Here is a 20,151-nt window from a genome sequence, read left to right on the forward strand (position 1 = left end):
ATAGCAGTTTGAAAGCGCAGTCTATTCTGAGTCCTCCCATGCAAAGAAATTGGATCTAGTTTAAAAACTGAGCTCTTGGAAGCGATTGCCGTGGTTCAATGTTTTGCGTCGAAATCGGCCGAACATGACGTCACTCTGACGTCATTTCCGGCCGAACTATTGTAGGTACGAAGTTCAAATTTTGACACAAGGTGTCAAATTGATGCAGCTGAAGGTACTAAAGGTTTGGCGTCGATACGTCAAGCGGTTTGGAAGTTATTGCAGAAAAACGGGAGGGGGGCTATAAATAGCCCCCCCAGTGGGGCGCGGGTTAAATTCAACGAATGATGTTTTGACTTTTGAGGTTTTTAGGTTAACAGAAGCATTTTGATTTCTGCGTTGGTCTTTTATAGGTAATTTTAGTGCTTTAGACAGGCTGATGAAGGAAGACGAATGTCTTCCGAAAGCTACCAATAAAAATAAACAAAGCTGGTGTCCTGAACAATCTTTACCAAGAACGTTGCACCTGTAATTTTAAGTATGAGTGAATTATCTTACCTTTCGTACCAACCATGCATGTGACATTGTGACGCGGAGCCAGAAAAGCCCCTGCTGCTGTGGAGTGCTCTTTAAATGAAATACAAATACAAATACAGCCGCCGTTTTGACACACTGAATCCGAAAATTGTAATTGTGACCCCTCGTTATAGCTCTGAGGTCATCTCGGGTCATGAAACGTCTCCAACAGTTTTTGGACAATGCGAGTAACTTTCTATAAAAACAAGCTAGTTAGTGATGATAACATCTTGGATGCGTTTAGCTCAGCAATGCAAAGCCGCGGATATACATCTTGATCTTTTCCATGACCTTGACCTGAGGTTAACCTTCGCCCCAGTGGGGGGGGGGGCATATGTTACCACACTGTCGCGTTTTTGCGTGTAAATAAAAAACCGCGGCGCGTAGCGCCGCGCCGCTTGGGGTAGCTTTTGGTACATCAATTTTGGACAATGTGTGAAAATTTTGACCCCAGGTCATGTCAGGTCAGGTCACCAGGTCAAGTTAACTGACCAGGCCTAAAAAAGTTTGCAATCATGTCCAGCCTGCAGTGTTTGTCAGAAAGCTTTTAAACTTGGTGGATTGCGTGCTGTTATGGGCGCCTACAATTTGTATATCTCGGATTTTTTATATCCGTGACCTAAGGTCAGGTCAGTGGCGTGACCTTTCCATTACAAGTCAATGGAGAAAAATGAAAATGCCTCTAGATCCGTGTGTGGTGTGTACGCATAGGAACAGTCCAAATATTTCAGAATCACAATGATTTGGACCACCCGTGATGACCTAGGTGTCATTTTTGCTGATAGCCTCTAGAAAGGTCTTCCGAGGTCATTTGAGGCTACAAACAGCTTTTGCCAATAACTCGCGATTGGAAAGAGATAGGACGCTGGGGATGGTCTCATTGTGTTTGTCTTGTTGAGACGCATCGACTGATATGCAACATGACCTTTTCCAGTCAGGTCATGAACTTGACCTGAGATCAAATTTTCAAGTTGACCTTTTAAGGTCAAATTATAGTTCATTCGACGCGTCTCGGGGAGAGGAACACGATTCTGGCAATAGAAATGTCGTGGCTTTTTGTAGTCGAAAGTTATTGTCGAAAAACATTTTTCGTGAAAACAGCTATTTTTGGAGTTTTTGCCCTCTGGAGGCTAAACCGTTGACCTGAGGTCAATTTTGTTAAAACCTTATCAAAAGAAGATTTCAAAAACTATCGATTGCTGTTCCATGCGTTTTTCTAGCTACCATAGTTCCTGAGATAACGGCATGTTTTCTGAAAAATATAATGACAATTGGCAAATTTTGACCTTTGATGACCTCTGGTGACCCCAATATTGCTCTAAGATGAAAAATGACTGAAATACTTTCAAACGTACGCATTGAGAGCTATCGACTGCTTTTTACCGCGTCTTTCTAGCCCTCTTAGTTTTTGAGCTAGAGGTGGGTGGTAACATATGCCCCCCCCCCCCCCCACTAGGGCGAAGTTGGCTGAGACCGCCACTGGGGCGCGGGTTAAATGTTAAATTGGACTTTTTCAGGCCAGAATTCAAAATTTTACGAGATTCAAATTCAATGATGAAATTAAAGAGAGGAACACAATGCTGACAATATAAGTTTGTTTTTTTTTAGTCAAAAGTTATTGCCGATTTTTTTTTGTCGCTAAAACAGCTATTTTTCAAGTTTTTGCCATCTGGAGGCTAAACAGTTGATCTTAACTCAAATATGAGAGCTAAATCCAGAAAGAGCGTTAAGAGGGCTATCGAATGCACTTTTCTACGGCGCTGTAGCTCTGTTGGATCCAGAGAAATGTCTCGTCGCATTTTCTTCTTCGAAAAAAAATGTTGAAATAGACAACATTTTACCTGTGACCTTTGTTGATCTGACCTAAAACATAACGATGTATTTCAGTCATTATTTTGACGCTCTTCCGAATCCCACTTATCGCGTGTCGCTACGTGGCCCAGGAGCCGAGTTAGAGGGGGAAGGTGTTCACCCCCCCCCCTTCCCCCCCCCCCTCCCTTAACCCGCGCATGACTGGGGTATTCCCTATAACGTGAGTGACTGGGGGCTCTCCAGAACCCCCCCCCCCTCCTATCTCCGAAACTACTGGTCCGATCGTCAAAATTCAAACGGCGTCTGATAGCCCTGGGAAAAAAATGTCGAGCGAATCTAATTTCCATTAACCTCGAGGTCACCGATGATGTCCCAGGTCAGGTCAAAGTAAAAATTATCAACATTTTTGCTTGTTCACAATTTAGGCTCTGACCGCCGGCAGACAAGTCCGATCAGGCTCATTTTTGGTTTAAGCGCTCCTTGATATATGCCTTAGATACCCTGAGGGTACCGAACTTTTGCTTGGAATTTTTCAGGTCAAGGCCAGGTCATCCTAGGTCACGAAATTTGTCTATCATGTATCGGTCAAGTGACGCATGTTTTATGGTCCATTTTACTCGTAGATTTCGAAAACAATATCATCTGTGTTATTTCAGGTCATTTTCAGCTGAATTTACCCGAGGTCAGGTCACTCTCAGGTCAGAAAAGGTCAAATTTTGAAAATAAATTTTTTCAACAAAAAAAGTTCTTATCAGATGCAGTTTGAGCTCAGGAACACGATGGTGCCATTCATATTGCCGTGCAATGTCAAAAACGCATTGAAAAATGGTTTTGGAAAAATGTATTATTGTAAAATTTTGACAATAATGCAAATAACTTAGCTGTTTTTTAAAGATATTTGGCGAAAACTAGCTAGTGTAGTTCATCAGTGTGTGTTCTATCACATATATTCCGGTTTTTGCGAAAAATCAAAAACGTGTTGAAAAAAAAATAAAAAATGTAATTGTAAATACATATTTTAAAATTTTCAGAATTTCGAGAACTCGAGATAGCCGTTTGATTGCTACGTGAATTTGTAGTCCATTTATGCAAAGTAGTTGGATCTAGCTTTAAAACTGAGCTTTTGAGAGCGTTTGCGGTAATTAAATATTTTGCATCAAAATCGGCGACATGACGTCAATCTGACGTCAGTTCCGGCCAAACAACGGTAGCCAGAAAGTTGATATTTTAACATAAGGTGTCAAATTGATGCCGCTGAAGGTACTGCAAGTGTCGTGTTGATCCGTCAAACGGTTTAGAAGATATTGCCGAAAAACGGGAGGGAGCTCTGTAGAGCCCCCCCCAGTCATGCGCGGGTTAACCCGCGACCTGGTGGGGGGGCTATTTTTTGCCCCCCCTCCAGACTTTTCAATATATCTCCAGAACCGCTGCGCCGATCGTCACCAAACTTTCAGTACCCTCCCGGACATCAATTTTACACATTGTGACCAAAACTTTTTCCCAAAAGCTATGATAGGTTGGCCGGAAATGACGTCAGAGTGACGTCATGTTCTGCCGTTTTCGACCCAAAAAAGGGTTTCGCGGGAAGAGCTGTCAGGCCTATAGCTTTGCAAATACAGAAAAATGATGAAGACATAAAAACTGTAGAATTGACAGGGCTACAAAACTGCTGTCTCGGATTTTTGAAATTTATTGATTTAGACCCCCAAAAATCAAAAAATAGATTTTTTGCATATAATAGTCGAAAAATCCAAAGAGTTTTTTGAATTTCGCAATAACCGGAATACATGTGATAGTCCTTACCGCCTTCCATCCACATACTAAATTTTAGATTGATATCTCTTTTTTTGGCGAAGTTATAGCGAAAAAACTGTTCAAAATTGATGACGTCAAATTTTCAAACTCAATTTCTAGCAATTCTAGACGCCGTAGCGCAAAACAAAGACCACCATCAGACTCTCCGTGACGAGCTGCATCGAATCAATACCCATTTTATGCAAAACTATCAACTTTAAAATTCGACCTTTTTTGGCCTGACCTTGACCTGACGTTGACCTGACCTTCACCAGAAAGTAACCTAAGCCGTACCTGATAGTCTTATAACCAACACCATTGAGTTGGAAATGAAAAATTGGCCATAAAACATGCATCACACAACCTTAGTAAAGTTGGGCTCATGTGACCTGACCTGTGACCCTTGGTGACCTGACCTGTGACCTGACCTGGTATTGTCAGTGACCTCTAATAGCAACATATCTACTAGGCAACTGACGCCCTATCGCTGATTCTCGACAAAATGCGTTTTCCTCGGTGTTATAGCGCATTCCCTAGAAGACCCGTGAACGGTGAAACATTTCATCTTTGACCTGACCTATGACGTCATCGGTGACCCCGAGGTCAATGAAATTTGGTTTCCTTTGACAAATTTGACAGGCCTTTCGAACGCCGTTTGAATTTTGCGGATCCGTCCAGTAGTTTTGGAGATACGAGGGGGGGGGGAAATAGCCCCCCCCCCCCACCAGGTCGCGTTATAAACAGACCCCACCAGGGCGCGGGTTAACAGGTGGCAGTTTCCGAAAATAGCCCAACGGGGTGCGGGTTCAAACCTGATGGTGCCACCGAGCAGCAGCACTCGTCGATTTGTACCGAACTCAATGCCAGAAGGCACAACTTACTTTGTAGGATGTTTTGAAGATTGCCCGTTACGACTCGCATTCTATTCGCGAGCTTAACCACACTTTCTTCCCTGAAAACAAAAAAAAAGTTTCCATAAAAAGTTCATATTCATGCAAATAGGCACACCAAACGCAATAAAATACACAAATATTGACGCACTAACACGCAAAGGGGACGGAATATAGGAAATGCAATGACTTGGCCACCAAACTGTGGTTTCATTGTACTAGTTGTATCACATGGATTACATGTTTGTAAACAAAATTCGATATTGTAGTATCATATGTTGAAGAGTTTGACATCCATATGAACATTCGTATGCTTTTGTTTATAATCGTGGCAGTTTTATAGATAAAACTGTTCCTACCTTTAATGCGGGGCTATACGAGTATAGCTGGGACCACACTGTAAAAAATATTCAGTACCCTATGCAAGGTTTTCTAGATGTCAAAAACCACTACCTATATCATGCTAAAAAAACACCACATAGGCTGCTTTACCAGCCTGCCTCCATATGAATACTTTTTAAACACCCTCGGTACACCCTATGATGTCAGGCTCTGGCGGTAATTTTACACCCTGGGGTGTAAATTCAGTGTTGATTCACACCCCAATTCGTACTTAAATTAGTATCGTATAGGGTTGCTGTCAAAAACCACTCCCTATATGGTACTAAACAAAAAAGATACTTTCTGCAGAGCCACCGGAAGTACCCCTTTAACACACCATCAGGTCAGCGAACACCTCAGAAATACGCTCATGTGTGGAAAAACAAAACCTTTATTACAGCACGTGTATGTATTATATAAAAACAACAGCAGTCATGCACTCTGAAACACTTGCAATTAAATGCAAATATCTTCGCCGAGTAAGACAAAAACGACCGCAGAACTGCCAGTTATACTGCATGATTGGCCACAAAGATCACGCAACCTCAACGTCTGGCGTCTGCAGAACAACGCTTCAGAAAGTTGCACCTAACGTCACATGTCAGCATTCTAAGTGGTGAAAAGCCTGCGGTTACAGGCCTCCACCCTCCGCTCTGCTGGGCAGCACGCCTGGACAGGTCAGCTGCTGTTTTGTTGATAGGAAGGTCAGTACCTTTCCAGAAGTTATTCGTCCCTTCGTCGGGGAGAGTGACCCAATAACGCACACGTAAGGTTCCAATCGCAATTGCGGCCAAATGGCTGCGCCGATAGGGGTGTAATCACGCCAGTATGTTGGGCAATCAATTGTCTCTATAATCCCAGAGACGGAACTATGATGGGATTTTAGTATGGCTATGACGACTGTTTTAAAAAAGGTCTGCATTTGTGCCTTATTGGGAACAGGCTTCCTAAAAACGCACAGCAAGAGCAAGAGCCCTTAATTACGCACATTTTTCAATGTGTATGCAGCGATACAGCGTGCACTAAAATATCAACTTTTCATTGCAAGTTCAGTCATTAACGTCTAAACTCACTCAACGAGGCATGTTTGTCTTGTTCAGTCTTTGGTGTCGTACTTTGTTAGAATCCATGCATCCATGCTTATAATTTCACAGTCGATTTGTTACTGATCCGTCTGAACTGACAAGCTTGCTTATGCCGGTGCGAAACTCTTCACGACTCTTCTCGAAAATTATCACCTATTCCATTCCCGGCCCGGTCCAATGTGGAAAAAGAGCGCTTTAGCAAAGAAATGTGAACCTCGTGTTGCGTATACGGGGGAGGGTGGGGGGCACTGGCAGGGTCACGAACGACGGACATGGCTTTCCGAAACAGGGTGTGGGAGTTTTCAGAAGGGTAAAAAGAAAAAAGTACCCAAGGTACCATCAAGTCAGGCAAAGGAGGCGTGGTCCCTACATTTTTCTGATAAAAAAGAAATTGAACCAATTTCGAGATCAGTTCAGTGACCTCCGATAACCTCGGCGCCTTTCCGTCATTTATCTATTTGTTTGTTGGTTGGTTGGTTGGTTTGCCTGTGTTTTTATGTAGGTAGGGACTGAATTCGAATCTGATATCCATTGTACGCACCTCAGATTGGAGACTTATGGAGACTGTGCGCCTTTAAGAACGCGCCACTGTGCGTTTTTGAGAACACGGTTCCTAATCACGCACACTCTTCCTTTATTCTCCATATCACAAAGCTGACGCATCCTGGGTAAAAATGACCTTGAGAAACATGAACAGCAAACATTTTTGATCCTAATGACTCACAGATGGGAAGTCTGCCCTCGTATTCAATCTTCCTAAACTCGGGATATATCGAACACTGCTTATTAGTTGGGGCATTTTTTTGACCATTTAGTCGCATCGACTTTTCACAGAAAGATGCTTCATTACAACAGATATAAGCCAAACTTACCGTATCGACTTGCACGTGGTGCAGAAAAGGCAGACGCTTTGGCGCAGCGCAGTCAGCTGATTATAAGCAAGCTGTAGTGACATCTAGCGATGATTTCCTTGCGCTCGTGCGTAAATAGGAGCAGTGCGTTATTAGGTCACTTTCCCCTATATGGTACTAAACAAAACAGATACTTTCTGCAGAGCCACCGGAAGTACCCCTTTAACACACCATCAGGTCAGCGAACACCTCAGAAATACGCTCATGTGTGGTAAAACAAAACCTTTATTACAGCACGTGTATGTATTATATAAAAACAACAGCAGGGGCATTCCACGATAGATCGACCAAAAATGAATAAAATTTACACCCTCATATTTTATTTTTTGCTTAAAATTGGTCTCATGGGTTGTGATTGGCGGGGAACCCAGCTGTGGCAAGGATTTTTTTCTTCGAACAACGGTTTCCGAGATATAGCCTCGGGCAGTTCCTGGAGGTCACACTGCAACCCTATGTTTGGCGGCTTATAACTCAGAAACTATTGGTTTTCTATGGTAAAAACTTTATATGGTTCAACTCGCGATCAACCAGCAAACGTTTTGGCTATCTCGGATTTTCGATTTTTGAAAATTTTGATCACGTGACATCTTGACCTTTTTTCGAAGAGTGACCTTGATATTATCCCAACTGAAAGTCGCAATTTTGTCTGATGACGATTAAAGCCTTATCAATTGTCATTCATATGCGATAATAAAAAAAGTGGCTTTCGGCCTGCGTTGACCTCAGGTCAGGTCATTTTTATGACCTTCCCATTATTACGAGCGGGAGCGACAGCGAGATCTCGAGAACAAAGCAAGATAGCGACAAGTGGTAAACGGCACAAAGTACACATGGATAAGGTCTACAATTTTTACTCAGGTCATTTTCAGGTCAGGTCAAAGATGACGTCACAGGGGTAAAAAGAATGTCTAAATGGCGGCACTACACATATATGAAGTTTTTCTCGAATAACTTTCAAAGTATCCCAGCTAGGAACAAACTAATAGCACCATCGTGATCCTCTCGTCGATCCGCATCGAAACATGTGTATGTTGACCTCGAGAGGTCAAGGTCAAAAGTTGACCTTAGGTCACGTGACCTTAAGGTCATCATATATCATTCGATGGGCCTTGACGAGCTGAACACAATGAGCCTATCCGCACGGCTGTATCTCAAACCTGTAAGGAGTTATTAGCAAAAAAAAAACATTTGGTGACCTTTAATGACGTCACATGACCCAAGAGCAACGTCACAGTTGACCAAGAGCAAAAAAGGTCTCAAGGTAGTCAAAATTAGTCGTATATGAAGTCACTCATGGTATATTAGGCAATTCCGACGCGTTTTAGTGTAAAAACAAGGGAGCTGATTTCTCCCCAATTGACTTATAATGGGGTGGTCAAGAAATTGACCTGATCTTAGGTCATCGGTATTGAAATTCAAAACGAACTGGCGCTAGGCGAAAGCAAACACAATGGTGCCTGTTCCACGTCTCTTTCTTTATTAGATCAAAAGGTACAGCCAAAACTATTTTGACTTCCTTTTTACCCCTGTGATGTCATCTTTGACCTAACCTGAAAATGACCTCCGTAAAAATTGTAGACCTTATCCGTGTGAATCCTGTACCGTTTACCGCTTGTCGCTATCTTGTTTTATTCTCGAGATCTCGCGTCGCTCCCGCTCGTAATAATGGACAGGTCATAAAAATGACCTGACCTGAGGTCAACGCAGGGCGATAGCCACTTTTTTTATTTGCGCATATGAATGACAATTGATAAGGCTTTAATCGTCATCAGACATAATTGCGACTTTCAGTTGGGAAAATATCAAGGTCACTCTTCGAAAAAAAGGTCAAGATGTCACGTGATCAAAATTTTCAAAAATCGAAAATCGGAGATAGCCAAAACGTTTGTTGGTTGATTGCGAGTTGAACCATATAAAGTTTTTACCATAGAATACCAATAGTTTCTGAGTTATAAGCCGCCAAACATAGGGTTGCAGCGTGACCTCCAGGAATTGCCTGAGGCTATATCTCGGAAACCGTTGTTCGAAGAAAAAAATCCTTGGCACAGCTGGCTTCCCCGCCCATCACAACCCATTAGACCAATTTTAAGCAAAAAATAAAATATGAGGGTGTACGGCTTTGGTCGATCTATCGTGGAATGCCCCAGCAGTCATGCACTCTGAAACACTTGCAATTAAATGCAAATATCTTCGCCGAGTAAGACAAAAACGACCGCAGAACTGCCAGTTATACTGTGATTGGCCACAAAGATCACGCAACCTCAACGTCTGGCGTCTGCAGAACAACGCTTCAGAAAGTTGCACCTAACGTCACATGTCAGCATTCTAAGTGGTGAAAAGCCTGCGGTTACAGGCCTCCACCCTCCGCTCTGCTGGGCAGCACGCCTGGACAGGTCAGCTGCTGTTTTGTTGATAGCAGGGTTGTATACGACTCAGAGTTGAATCATGAATCGACTCAAGAATCAGTCGTTTTTCTGCGAGTCATGAGTTGAGTCGAATCAAATAATTTGAAAGCTTAATGAATCATGAGTCGAGTTGATTCACATATGTATAGGCCATTTGAGTCAGAGTTTGAGTCGATTCAAGGTAACGCGAGTCACATTTTGAATCGATTCAAGGTAACTTGTCAGTCTGCTCCAGCCACCAGGTAAGATAAACTTATTTCTAGGTCATGAAACTGCTAGTGAAGTAGTGAGCACCTTTTATGTTTTGGCTGGCATCAGCTACCTATAATATTCAACTTTGGCAAGTCAGCATTGCAATTGCCTCAGCCTGTATTTATACCTATATGCAATCACTACATCTGTGGACTGTTACTGAAATACTCACATTGGGTTGGCTTCGTGAGTGCTAGTAAGGGACACTAACAAGTATGAGATAGATACCAGTTTACAATTGAAATAAAACCTTAAATAATTGTCTATCAAAGTTGTCTAGAAAGACAATCAGGCATCAATAACCCTCACATTTTTTCTTTTCCGATGGTTCACAATTGCTAATTCGTGGTCGCGCATGACGTCGCAAATAACTATTCGTAAACAAGATGAAAAATGAAGTTTTTATTTCATTCAAGCTGATAAATGAATAAGAACAGATTTAAAACGATATGAGAACTTGATCTTTTTAGCAAGAAAATTATAAAATGATAAAGGTTAAGAAAAAATATAACATGATTTGGTTTCAAATTAAAATTGTATGACGTCATTAACGTGTAGAAATATTTCTCGAGCTTGAATAGATAAGAGTAATATTTGTAAGTTATTAGCAATTTCTGTCGACAATCATATTTGCTGCCATATCTCAAACGTAAAGGAAAAGCAAAAAATCGTAGCGGCGCTACCATAGCTAAAAAAACGCTACCATAACGAAAATCAACTGGAAAGTGACGTTTTATTTAACTTTGTTATTTATAATAAACGTAAACGTCCATTTTTAGGCTTGGTGTTGTATTTTTCTGCTAAATTTAATAAAAATTGGTTTGTTTATTTTGAGTTAAATTAGTTAGGACAAGCTAAGGTTAAGATAATTGACGTCATGTGTTTATACCTTTAAGAAGTGGATCACACTACATTATTGGATTACCTATGCCCTAAACCTTGTCCTGGTAAATTCTCAAGGCCACAAGGCAACAGGGCATGAACAAAATGTTTTTTCTTTGCATTTTGTGATTCTAATTAGCCTTATATTTGGCTTCATATTTGTCATATATTAAAGGCTTCATATTTGCATTCTTATTTAGAAATCAATACTGTGCTGGCTTGCAGCTGGCACGTAGTTCAAGTTAGGTACCTATCGATTTGCTGCTGACATTTTTATTTACATTATAGGTATGCAAAGTGTGTTATGTGGTTTCAATAATAATAGCAACATGTTTTTCTTTATTTTTATTTCATACATAAATAAAATGATTAATGCTAACTTTTTTAAAATATCTACATGTATATAGTTCACTAGTTGTCAGGAATTACATATGCAGTATGCACCCATGAATGTATTTCACTACCTAGTAAAGCAAGCGTCACACTTCTTTTTGCAACAAAGGAGAGGCGCTGTAGGTTAGGTTTTAGGTTTTAGGTTTTAGGTGGTAGGTTTTAGGTTGTAGGTCAAGGTTGTGTTAGGTTAGGTCAGGTTTGATTAGGTTTGGTTTGGTTTGGGTTGATTAGAAAGCATCTCTGGGTACAACGCCTCTCCATGGTTGCGGAAATAAGTGTGACGCCTGCTTTACGACTACCTGTATTTCTTGGGTTTGCACAAACATTTTATGTTGAATAATTTGATGAGTCTGTCCAATGAGTTGAGTCAGAATTGAGTCATGAGTCGATTCAAATTATTTAACAGAACCCTTGAGTCATGAGTTGAATCGAATCGCTAAACTGAAAATATGCTTGAATCATGAGTCGAATTGATTCATATATTTCTTGTCATGTTTGAGTCAAGAGTTGAATCGAATCATTTCAATTTAAGTGTTTGGAATCATGAGTCGAGTCGATTCAGTTTTAGGAAACTCTCATCTGAATCGACTCACCAAAAATTTGAGTCGTATACAACCCTGGTTGATAGGAAGGTCAGTACCTTTCCAGAAGTTATTCGTCCCTTCGTCGATGCCAATGACACACTTCTGGAGGAAGTACAGCAGATCCTTCACTTTCGCGGAAAATCAATATTGAACAGTGAACACACATGTGTGTGTCAGCACGTTTGCCGTGACAGCCCCTGCTTCAGTCTCAGCTGTGTAGACGTGCGGGTCTTGTGTCACCGTCAGTCCATAGGTGGCTGGCTGGCCTTCACGCCTGGCGTCGCTACTAAGCGACGGAGTGTCTACGGTAATTGGCGAGAAGTCGCGGGGGTGCCAGCCTGCCAGGTCTTGAACCGCGCCGTACATGCGACACCGGAAAAGAAGAGCAGCCGGCCGCAGGTGGGCATGCTACCGTGTGTCCTGCGAGCCGCGGGCGGGGGCGGCTACTCTACACTGATACACTCGCATTGTCAACACCGTAGCACTCGATTTTTGCATTGTCAGCACTCAGCACACAAATTCGGCGGCACCGCTCGTCAGTGCTGCCACATCGCACGCACCTGCAGAGCCAACTGACAGCCGGCCGGGACCTCGCCGACGCCTCTGGCGTCGGGACCCGGGCCGCTGATTGGCTGTAAGCGATGTTACGTCATCACTGTGTTTGAAAAGGGCGCGAAAACCGCCGTGTGACTGAAACACGCGATTACACCCCAGAAGCTATCTAAACACCCGCCGGCGAATTGCGATTTTCGCGAAAGGTGTTATTTTGCGTTTATATACTTCGAGTAGTATGCATTGCATACTCAAATGGTGCGGCTAGTAGTCCTGTTCTAACCGAGGTGTACGGCATCAGCCTATTAGAACGATATTGATACTAGGTGCAGATCCAGCCACCCTGCAACCACCTTGGGTTCTAATTATGTTTATCAGTGAAAGGTGCTATTTTGTTTCGTATGCTTCGAGAAGTATGCAATGTGTACTGAAATGGTGCGGCTAGTAGTCTTGTTCTAACCTGTTCTAACCAAGGTGTACGTTATCCATCTATTTAAAATATCGACTTATATTAGAACTATATTGATACTAGGTGTAGATCCAGCCACCCTACAACTACCTTGGGTTCTAAATATTTTTTACAGTGCAGTGGGGTAACTTGGCTGGTGCCTTCAGGGCCACTCTATTGGAAATGCCGAGTTTCTCAAATAATGGTGTCGATCTGGCTGAGTTCATAGACTCGGATGGTGGTATTGCAGCACAGTCTACCTCCAAGGGAGTGGGCTACGCCACCGGAGCTGCCCCGCAGACTGGCTGCCGGTTTCTGGTCACATGGCCAAAGGTGAGGTCAGTGGCGTTAGGTACGGAGGCCAAAGGGATATCGCTCCGATACGGCAGAAGGACGGTCTGGGTTGAGATATATTACAATTTCACGCATTGTCCGAAGAAGCCAGAGTTCCATGACTTTCGTTGCAATGCAAAATGAGTTAAATTTGGTCCGCTTAACCCTTATCTACTGTAACCCTCGCCTCCGTATTGGTGCTTTGCCAGCACCCAGCGTGTAGGGGAAGGGGTCCGTTGGAAGCCCCTTGACGTTCGGCTACTGGTCAAGCTAGAGCTTCGCGAAAAAAAACGAGCGTGCTGCCCGTGACGAAAGTAAGCCAATGATACCCAATGTTAACCCGGGGTCTGTTCATAATGCGACCTGGTGGCGGGGGGGGGGGGGGTTTGCCCCCCCCCTCCCTCGTATCCCCGAACCTACTGGACGGATCCGCAACAATTAAACGGCGCTCGAGAGCCCTGTCAAATTTGTCGAAGAAAATCAAATTTCATTGACCCCGGGGACACCGATGACGTCACAGGTCAGGTCAAAGATAAAATGTTTGACGATCACAGGTCTTTTAGGGAATGCGCTATAACATCGAGAAAAACGCATTTTATCGAAAATCAGCGATAGGGCGTCAGTTGGCTAGTACATATGTTGCTATTAGAGGTCACTGATAGTACCAGGTCAGGTCACAAGTCAGGTCACCAAAGGTCAGCTCAGCACATGAACCCAATTTTACTAGGGCTGTCTGATACATGTTTTATGGCCATTTTTTTTATTTTAAACTCAATGGTGTTGTTTATAAGACCATCAGGAACGCTTAACCCTTGCCGGCACAGGGGGGTTGATGCAACCCCTCCTAAGATGTTTAGCGAATAACTCGCGTAAAAAGCGGCCGATCGCAACGAAACTTTCAGTACCCTCGCATTAATCAATTTTACACCTACCCTGAAAATTTCATGACCCTGACCCAAATGACCTTTGATCTGTGACCTCTTTTCCGAGACCATGTTTGGCCGGAATCGCGATTCGGCGTATGTCGGCTCGCATTAGCCGCGCGTTTGCAAGCTTTTCGTGGTTTCAAACGTTCAAACATGTGATTTGATAATGCTCCCATACATTAGAGTGGGTGTCAAGGTCACCTGAATGTCAGGTCAGGTCATTGACCTTTGGTGACCTCGGGTGACCTCGGTTCACTTTTTCGAGTTTTATATGTTTCTAGGCTATTTTTTGGAGCTGAATTCGAATTTAGCAACCATTTGAATATTTACGAAGTAGTTTTGGTGCCTTCGTAACATGTTACGAAGCTGTCAGAGGTGGTTGACACGTATTACGAATATCCGTCACAACCCCTACCGGTTGACCTGACCTGACCTGACCCGACCTGGTCTAAATGCTTAAAGACATCATCTCTGATCAAAACTAACACGATATTCGTGATCAGCACCCCGGAAAACCACATAGCAGCCACACTTTACGACTTTCTAACAGGTCCCGATTTTCCCGGTTTTCGGGTCATTGACCTGACCTGGAAGGTCACCCGATGACCTAGGACCTTAAAATTGGGTATCATCGGCTTTCTCTCGTGACGGGCAGCACGCTCATTTTTTCCACGACGCTCTAGCTCGATCAGGGGCCAAACGCGAGGGGGGTCGTACCACCCCCCCCCCCCCTTGTGCCGTCGAAGGACGCAAAATGGCCTGTGCCGGCGAGGGTTAAGGTCACTTCCTGGTGGAGATCAGGTCAATGTGAGGTCAAAAAAGGTCAAATTTTGATATATCAAATGAATGACCTTTTCCGATATTATAACAATATGTTCCTCGCGAGAGCACTCAACACCATATCTTCAAGGTCAAATTTTGATGTTGATATTTTGCATAAAATGGGTATTGATTCGATGCAGCTCGTCACGGCTGAAGTCTAATGGTGGTCTTTGTTTTGCGCTACGTGGTCTAGAATTGCTAAAAATTGAGTTTGAAAATTTGAGCTCATCAATTTTGAACAGTTGTTTCGTTATAACTTGGCCAAAAAAGGTATCGATCTGAAATTTGGTACGAGTATGTGAATAGAAGTCGATAAAGGCTATCACATACGATATGTATATTCCGTTTTTTTTTTCTTCAAAAATCGGTTTTTTATTTTTGCCAATTATATTCATTTTTTTTATTTTTGTGGGTCAAAATTGAAAAATGAGAATTCCGAGATAGCAGTTTTGTAGCCCTGATAATTCTACACCTTTTGTTTTAAACGTTTTTCTGTATCTGTAAAACTATAGGCCTGACAGCTCTTCCCGCGAAACCTTTTTTGTTTGGTCGAAAACGGGAGAACATGACGTCACTCTGACGTCATTTGCGGTTAACATATCATAGCCTTTTGAAACATTTTTAGTCACAATGTCTAAAATTGATGCCCGGGAGGGCGCTAAAAGTTTGGTGACGATCGGCGCTGCGGTTCTGGAGATATATCGAGAAGTCTGGAGGGGGCGGGGCAAAAAATAGCCCCCCCCCCACCAGGGCGCGGGTTAGCCCTCGCCCGCACATGCCATTTTCCCATCCTAGAACGCACATGAGGGGTGGGGTTGCCAACCCCCCCCCGCGCCATTTCGTTCCTGTTGGAGATAGAGCTTCGCGGTAAAGACCACAAAGATTCTTTGGGAAGATACGAATCCAATGATACCCAGTTTCTGACCTTCCAGGTCAGTTCAAACTAAAAAATGTTGCTGTTTTGGGTCACCGTTGGATATAAAGTGCGCTGCTTAGCATATACCGATGACGATGCCGTTTTCTGGTGCCAAGCCAGCTAGAACCTCTTTGTCACACTATCCGACCAGGTTTTGCTGCTGAGGTCATTTCAGGTCAAGTTAGGTCAAAGTCAATGATATGTGTTTGTATGTCTGTGTGTGTCTGTGTGTATACTGATGTGTGCACCGATTGTTTATGTGTCCAATTGTCCATATTACCTACATGAAATCATGAAATGAGAAGGTTTTACCAAAAATACAGTCAAAGAAATTTCACGAAAAGTATTCAGCTTGCCTAAAACGCAATCATCTTAGATGACCTAGGTTGACCTTGACCCTGACCTTGACATCTGTAGGTACATCGTCGAACAACATGTTCCATGATAGGTGGGAGGTAAGACTGGCAAAAAAGGCCGAAATCAAGGTGTCAAAAGCTCACAAGACCCATAGCCGACGCAAGATGTTGAGAATTTGTCATTTGGGTCATGACATGACCTGAAAAACAAGGTCATATCTCCGAAACCAAAAACGACAGAAACTTGAAAATTTCAGTGGACATCAAGAAAAGATAGAGAAATAGCTATACGAAAAATCAGGCTTCTAGCCTCAAAAATGTTGAGTACAGTACAGAGCAGAAAAACTACCTGGGGGTGGCACCCCCCCCCCCCATGTGCAGGCGAGGGTTAAGGTCCTGGGTCATTGGTTGACCTCGCAGGTCAGGTCAGAGCGGCCCAAAAGTCGGAAAAATCAGGACCTACTAGAACTTCGTAAAGCGAGGCTATTAGGTACCGAGTTTTTTGTTCGGAATGCTGATCACGAGTTTCATGTTATTTGTTAGGCCAGACCAGGTCAACCAGTAGGGCCGTAGGCGTCAACCCGGCTATCCATAGTAAGTGTCAGCCACCACTGACAGCTTCGTAACATTTTTTTTTTTTTTGTCCCACTGAAGGGTTAGTATATTTTCCTTTACAAACACAACAGTACAGTTGCATCAATCGCTGCTTTAACAACACAACTCTTCACAAATGAAACAAACGAAACAGAAATACAAATAACTTAGGTAATAAGTGTAAATAAAATACGTCAATAGGACTAAATAAGTCGATATAGTTTTGCGTGTGTGTGTTTGTGTGTATGTGCGTGTGTGTGGGTATGTGTTTGTGTATGTAGGTGTGTGTGTGTGTTTGGCGCTCCAGACGGGCCGCCAGCCCCCGCCCGCACCGCCCGGCAACTTGTCGGGCGGCGCCCCCTAACCACTGACCGGGCGGGCGAACCGTCCACCCGACGGCCGGCGATCCGCCCGCCCGGCCGGCCGACCGGCCCCTTCAGGGAGGGCCGGTCCCGGGTTGGCCCGGATGGGTCTTAGGGGCGGGGGCCTAATCTTCAGCGGGAACTGTTCCCCGAGTGGGGATGGACAGTACCCGACTGTACATGTATTTATGTAGATGTGTTTATGTTGGTATGCGTGTAACTGTATAGGGGGAGTTGTGTGCTTGTGTGTGTGTGCTCTCGCTATCATGAGTACATCTGCTATAGCACATAATACAAAGAGATTCGCTTTTAACGGAGAATGTGCCTCAATGAAACATAAACACATGAGTATATACATGTGTCTATGTTAATGTGTGTAATGTGAGTGTGTGAAGTGTGTAGGTACAGGCCAAATGGTCACCTGCCGAGGGCGGCACGGGTCCCGCCACCCCAGGACCAGACGTTCACGATCGCTTTTTTTTTTTGTTAATTCAGCAATTTTCCGATCTCGCCCCATTTCTGTTCAAACATACTTAACTTATTATGAGACTTGGCGATGCAGTATTCTTTCAAAACTTCAAATTTTAGACAGTTAAGCATAACTTCCAACGACGGTTTCCGGGAGTTAGTTTTTGCCTTACTTATACATAATTTGCTGAGCGTCACTATGGTTACTTCTAAATCTGTAAGATCATTCAGCATAAACCATTTCTGACGGTCGATATTGATTGAGGTATTGTATTCCTGTTTTATATGTGAAAGTATTTCTTTTATGAATATTTGTGTAACAGAGCAATGCCAGAAGAGATGAATGATTGTTTCGGTATCAACCTCACAGAAACTGCACTTAAAGTTATCGCGGATGCCAATGTTATACAGATATTTGTTAGTCGCGTATATTCTATTGACTATTCGAAAATGAAGATAGATGAGGGTTGTCGATATAGTCGACTTGTTTAGTGCCTGCAAACTACCCTCCGTAAAAGCACCAATTTCACCTATCCATTTTGCTTTAAGACGTTCATTGGCAGCATTGTTCTTCTTGGCCTTTTGTTTAACAAGAACATTATAAGCACACTTTGAAAACATTTTCCGATTTTGAGCTAACTTAATCTTATATGGTATGTTTGGTTTCTGTATGAATGTTTTGTCGACTCGCGATTGGATTTCCGACGGAATACTGCGTACCAGTGATGTATAACATAAGAATGTCATTCGTATTCCGTAGACATCTTTTATTTCTTCTTTTGAGTATATTTTTCCTGTGTTCGCATTATATAAATCGCTAATAAACCTAAGGCCACGCTTATTCCAGCTCTTCACACTTTCTGTTTTATATTTCGTCCAATTAGAAAACCATATACTTTCTGAAAGAATTTCTTCGACTGAAGGCTGGTAAGTATCATTAAACTGTATCAGCGCATCTAGTATGTCCTTATAAAACACATTTGAAATCTTATCTTGTAGTATTCTTAGTTTCTTACTACCATACATTAATAATAGCCTTGCGTCTGGTATTTCTTTCGCTGCAAAGACCGTCCAGTCAGCGTTTGAGGTAAATGACCTATGTAGCCATGATAGCTTAATGCTTTTAATAAAAGAATCAACATCAATCATATTTAAACCATCCTTCGAAAACTGTTGTACAAGCTTAGATCTTTTTACCTTGTCCTTTCTACTGTCCCAAATAAAATCGAATAATAATCTTTCTAGTTCTACCCTACTTTGCGCTGTCGGACTGGGTAAAGAAAGAAATAAATGAACTAATTTTGACAGAAGTAATGACTTAACAATGCATATCCGTCCAATTGGGGTCAGATATCTCCGTTTCCATTGTCCTAACTCACTTTTGATTTTCGACATTTTAAGATGAATGTTGTTATCTGTGATTTGAGAAAGGTTGCGTTCTATCTGAATACCTAAAATGACAAGTTTATTGACAAATTTAATGGTTTTATCTGTGTTTATTTGATTCACTTCCGTTGTTCCAATAGGCATACATGATGTTTTTTCTACGTTTATTTTTAAGCCAGACTGCTTACCGAATTCATGAAGTTCATCAATGGATCCTGATATCGATCTTTCTGTACCATCAAGAAACAGTATGGTATCGTCGGCATACTGGCTCACTCTAATTTCATTATTTTCACTAATCTTCACACCAGTAAAGTTCATAGATTGATTTATTTGTTGGGTTAGTAGAGAAACTGCAATGTTGAAAAGATACCCAGATGCTGGATCGCCTTGTCGGATACCTCTTTGCAAATAAATTTTCTTGCCTAAGTGCCCATTCAAGATAATACGTGAGTTATTTTGGTTGTTGAAATACAGGCGATCAATCATTCTTTTTAGGTTGGGACCGCAATTTATTTGGTGAAGTACCATTTTAAGATAATTCCAGTCGACTGACTCAAAAGCGGATTCAAAATCAGCTGCTAGTATCATGCCTGGCTGTTTATTAGTATTCGTCCAATGAATTATGTCATAAAGTAATCGAGTGTTTTCACCAATAAACCTTCCTGCTGTGTATGCAGTTTGAGCCGGACCAATAACTTTCATCATTATCTTTTTAAGTCTATTCGCCATTGCCGTGGATACAATCTTGTAGTCGGTATTTAGCAGCGTAATCGGTCGCCAATCTTTATGATGGCGCAATGATTTCCCTTTTTTAGGAATGAGTGTAATGATACCCTCACGATGTGTTTGAAGTCCTTCGTTTTTAATGAACATTTCTCCTACTGCTCGCCATAAAAATGGTCCTATTTCAGGCCAAAAACAACGAAAAAATTCGATTGGGAAACCGTTAGACCCTGTCGTCTTTCCTTTCTTCATGGAATATAAAGCATTTGTTAATTCCGAAAGACTTAGATCCTCGTCTAGTTCTAGCTGTTCTATATT

The 20,151-nt window shown here is 42.5% G+C and overlaps 1 protein-coding gene across 1 annotated transcript in view; it reads right to left on the minus strand.

Annotated features, from left to right (window-relative positions):
* LOC122377469 overlaps positions 1-20,151 on the minus strand; it is a 50,671-nt gene that overhangs the window by 26,386 nt on the left and 4,134 nt on the right. Inside the window, exon 2 of the mRNA XM_043357524.1 lies at positions 5,043-5,113. Coding sequence (XP_043213459.1) covers positions 5,043-5,113 — 71 coding nt within the window. The remainder of the gene's footprint in view (positions 1-5,042; positions 5,114-20,151) is intronic.

The sequence above is a fragment of the Amphibalanus amphitrite genome, unplaced genomic scaffold (assembly GCF_019059575.1).
Source record: "Amphibalanus amphitrite isolate SeventyFive unplaced genomic scaffold, NRLGWU_Aamphi_draft 000045F_arrow, whole genome shotgun sequence".
Taxonomy (NCBI): domain Eukaryota; kingdom Metazoa; phylum Arthropoda; class Thecostraca; order Balanomorpha; family Balanidae; genus Amphibalanus; species Amphibalanus amphitrite.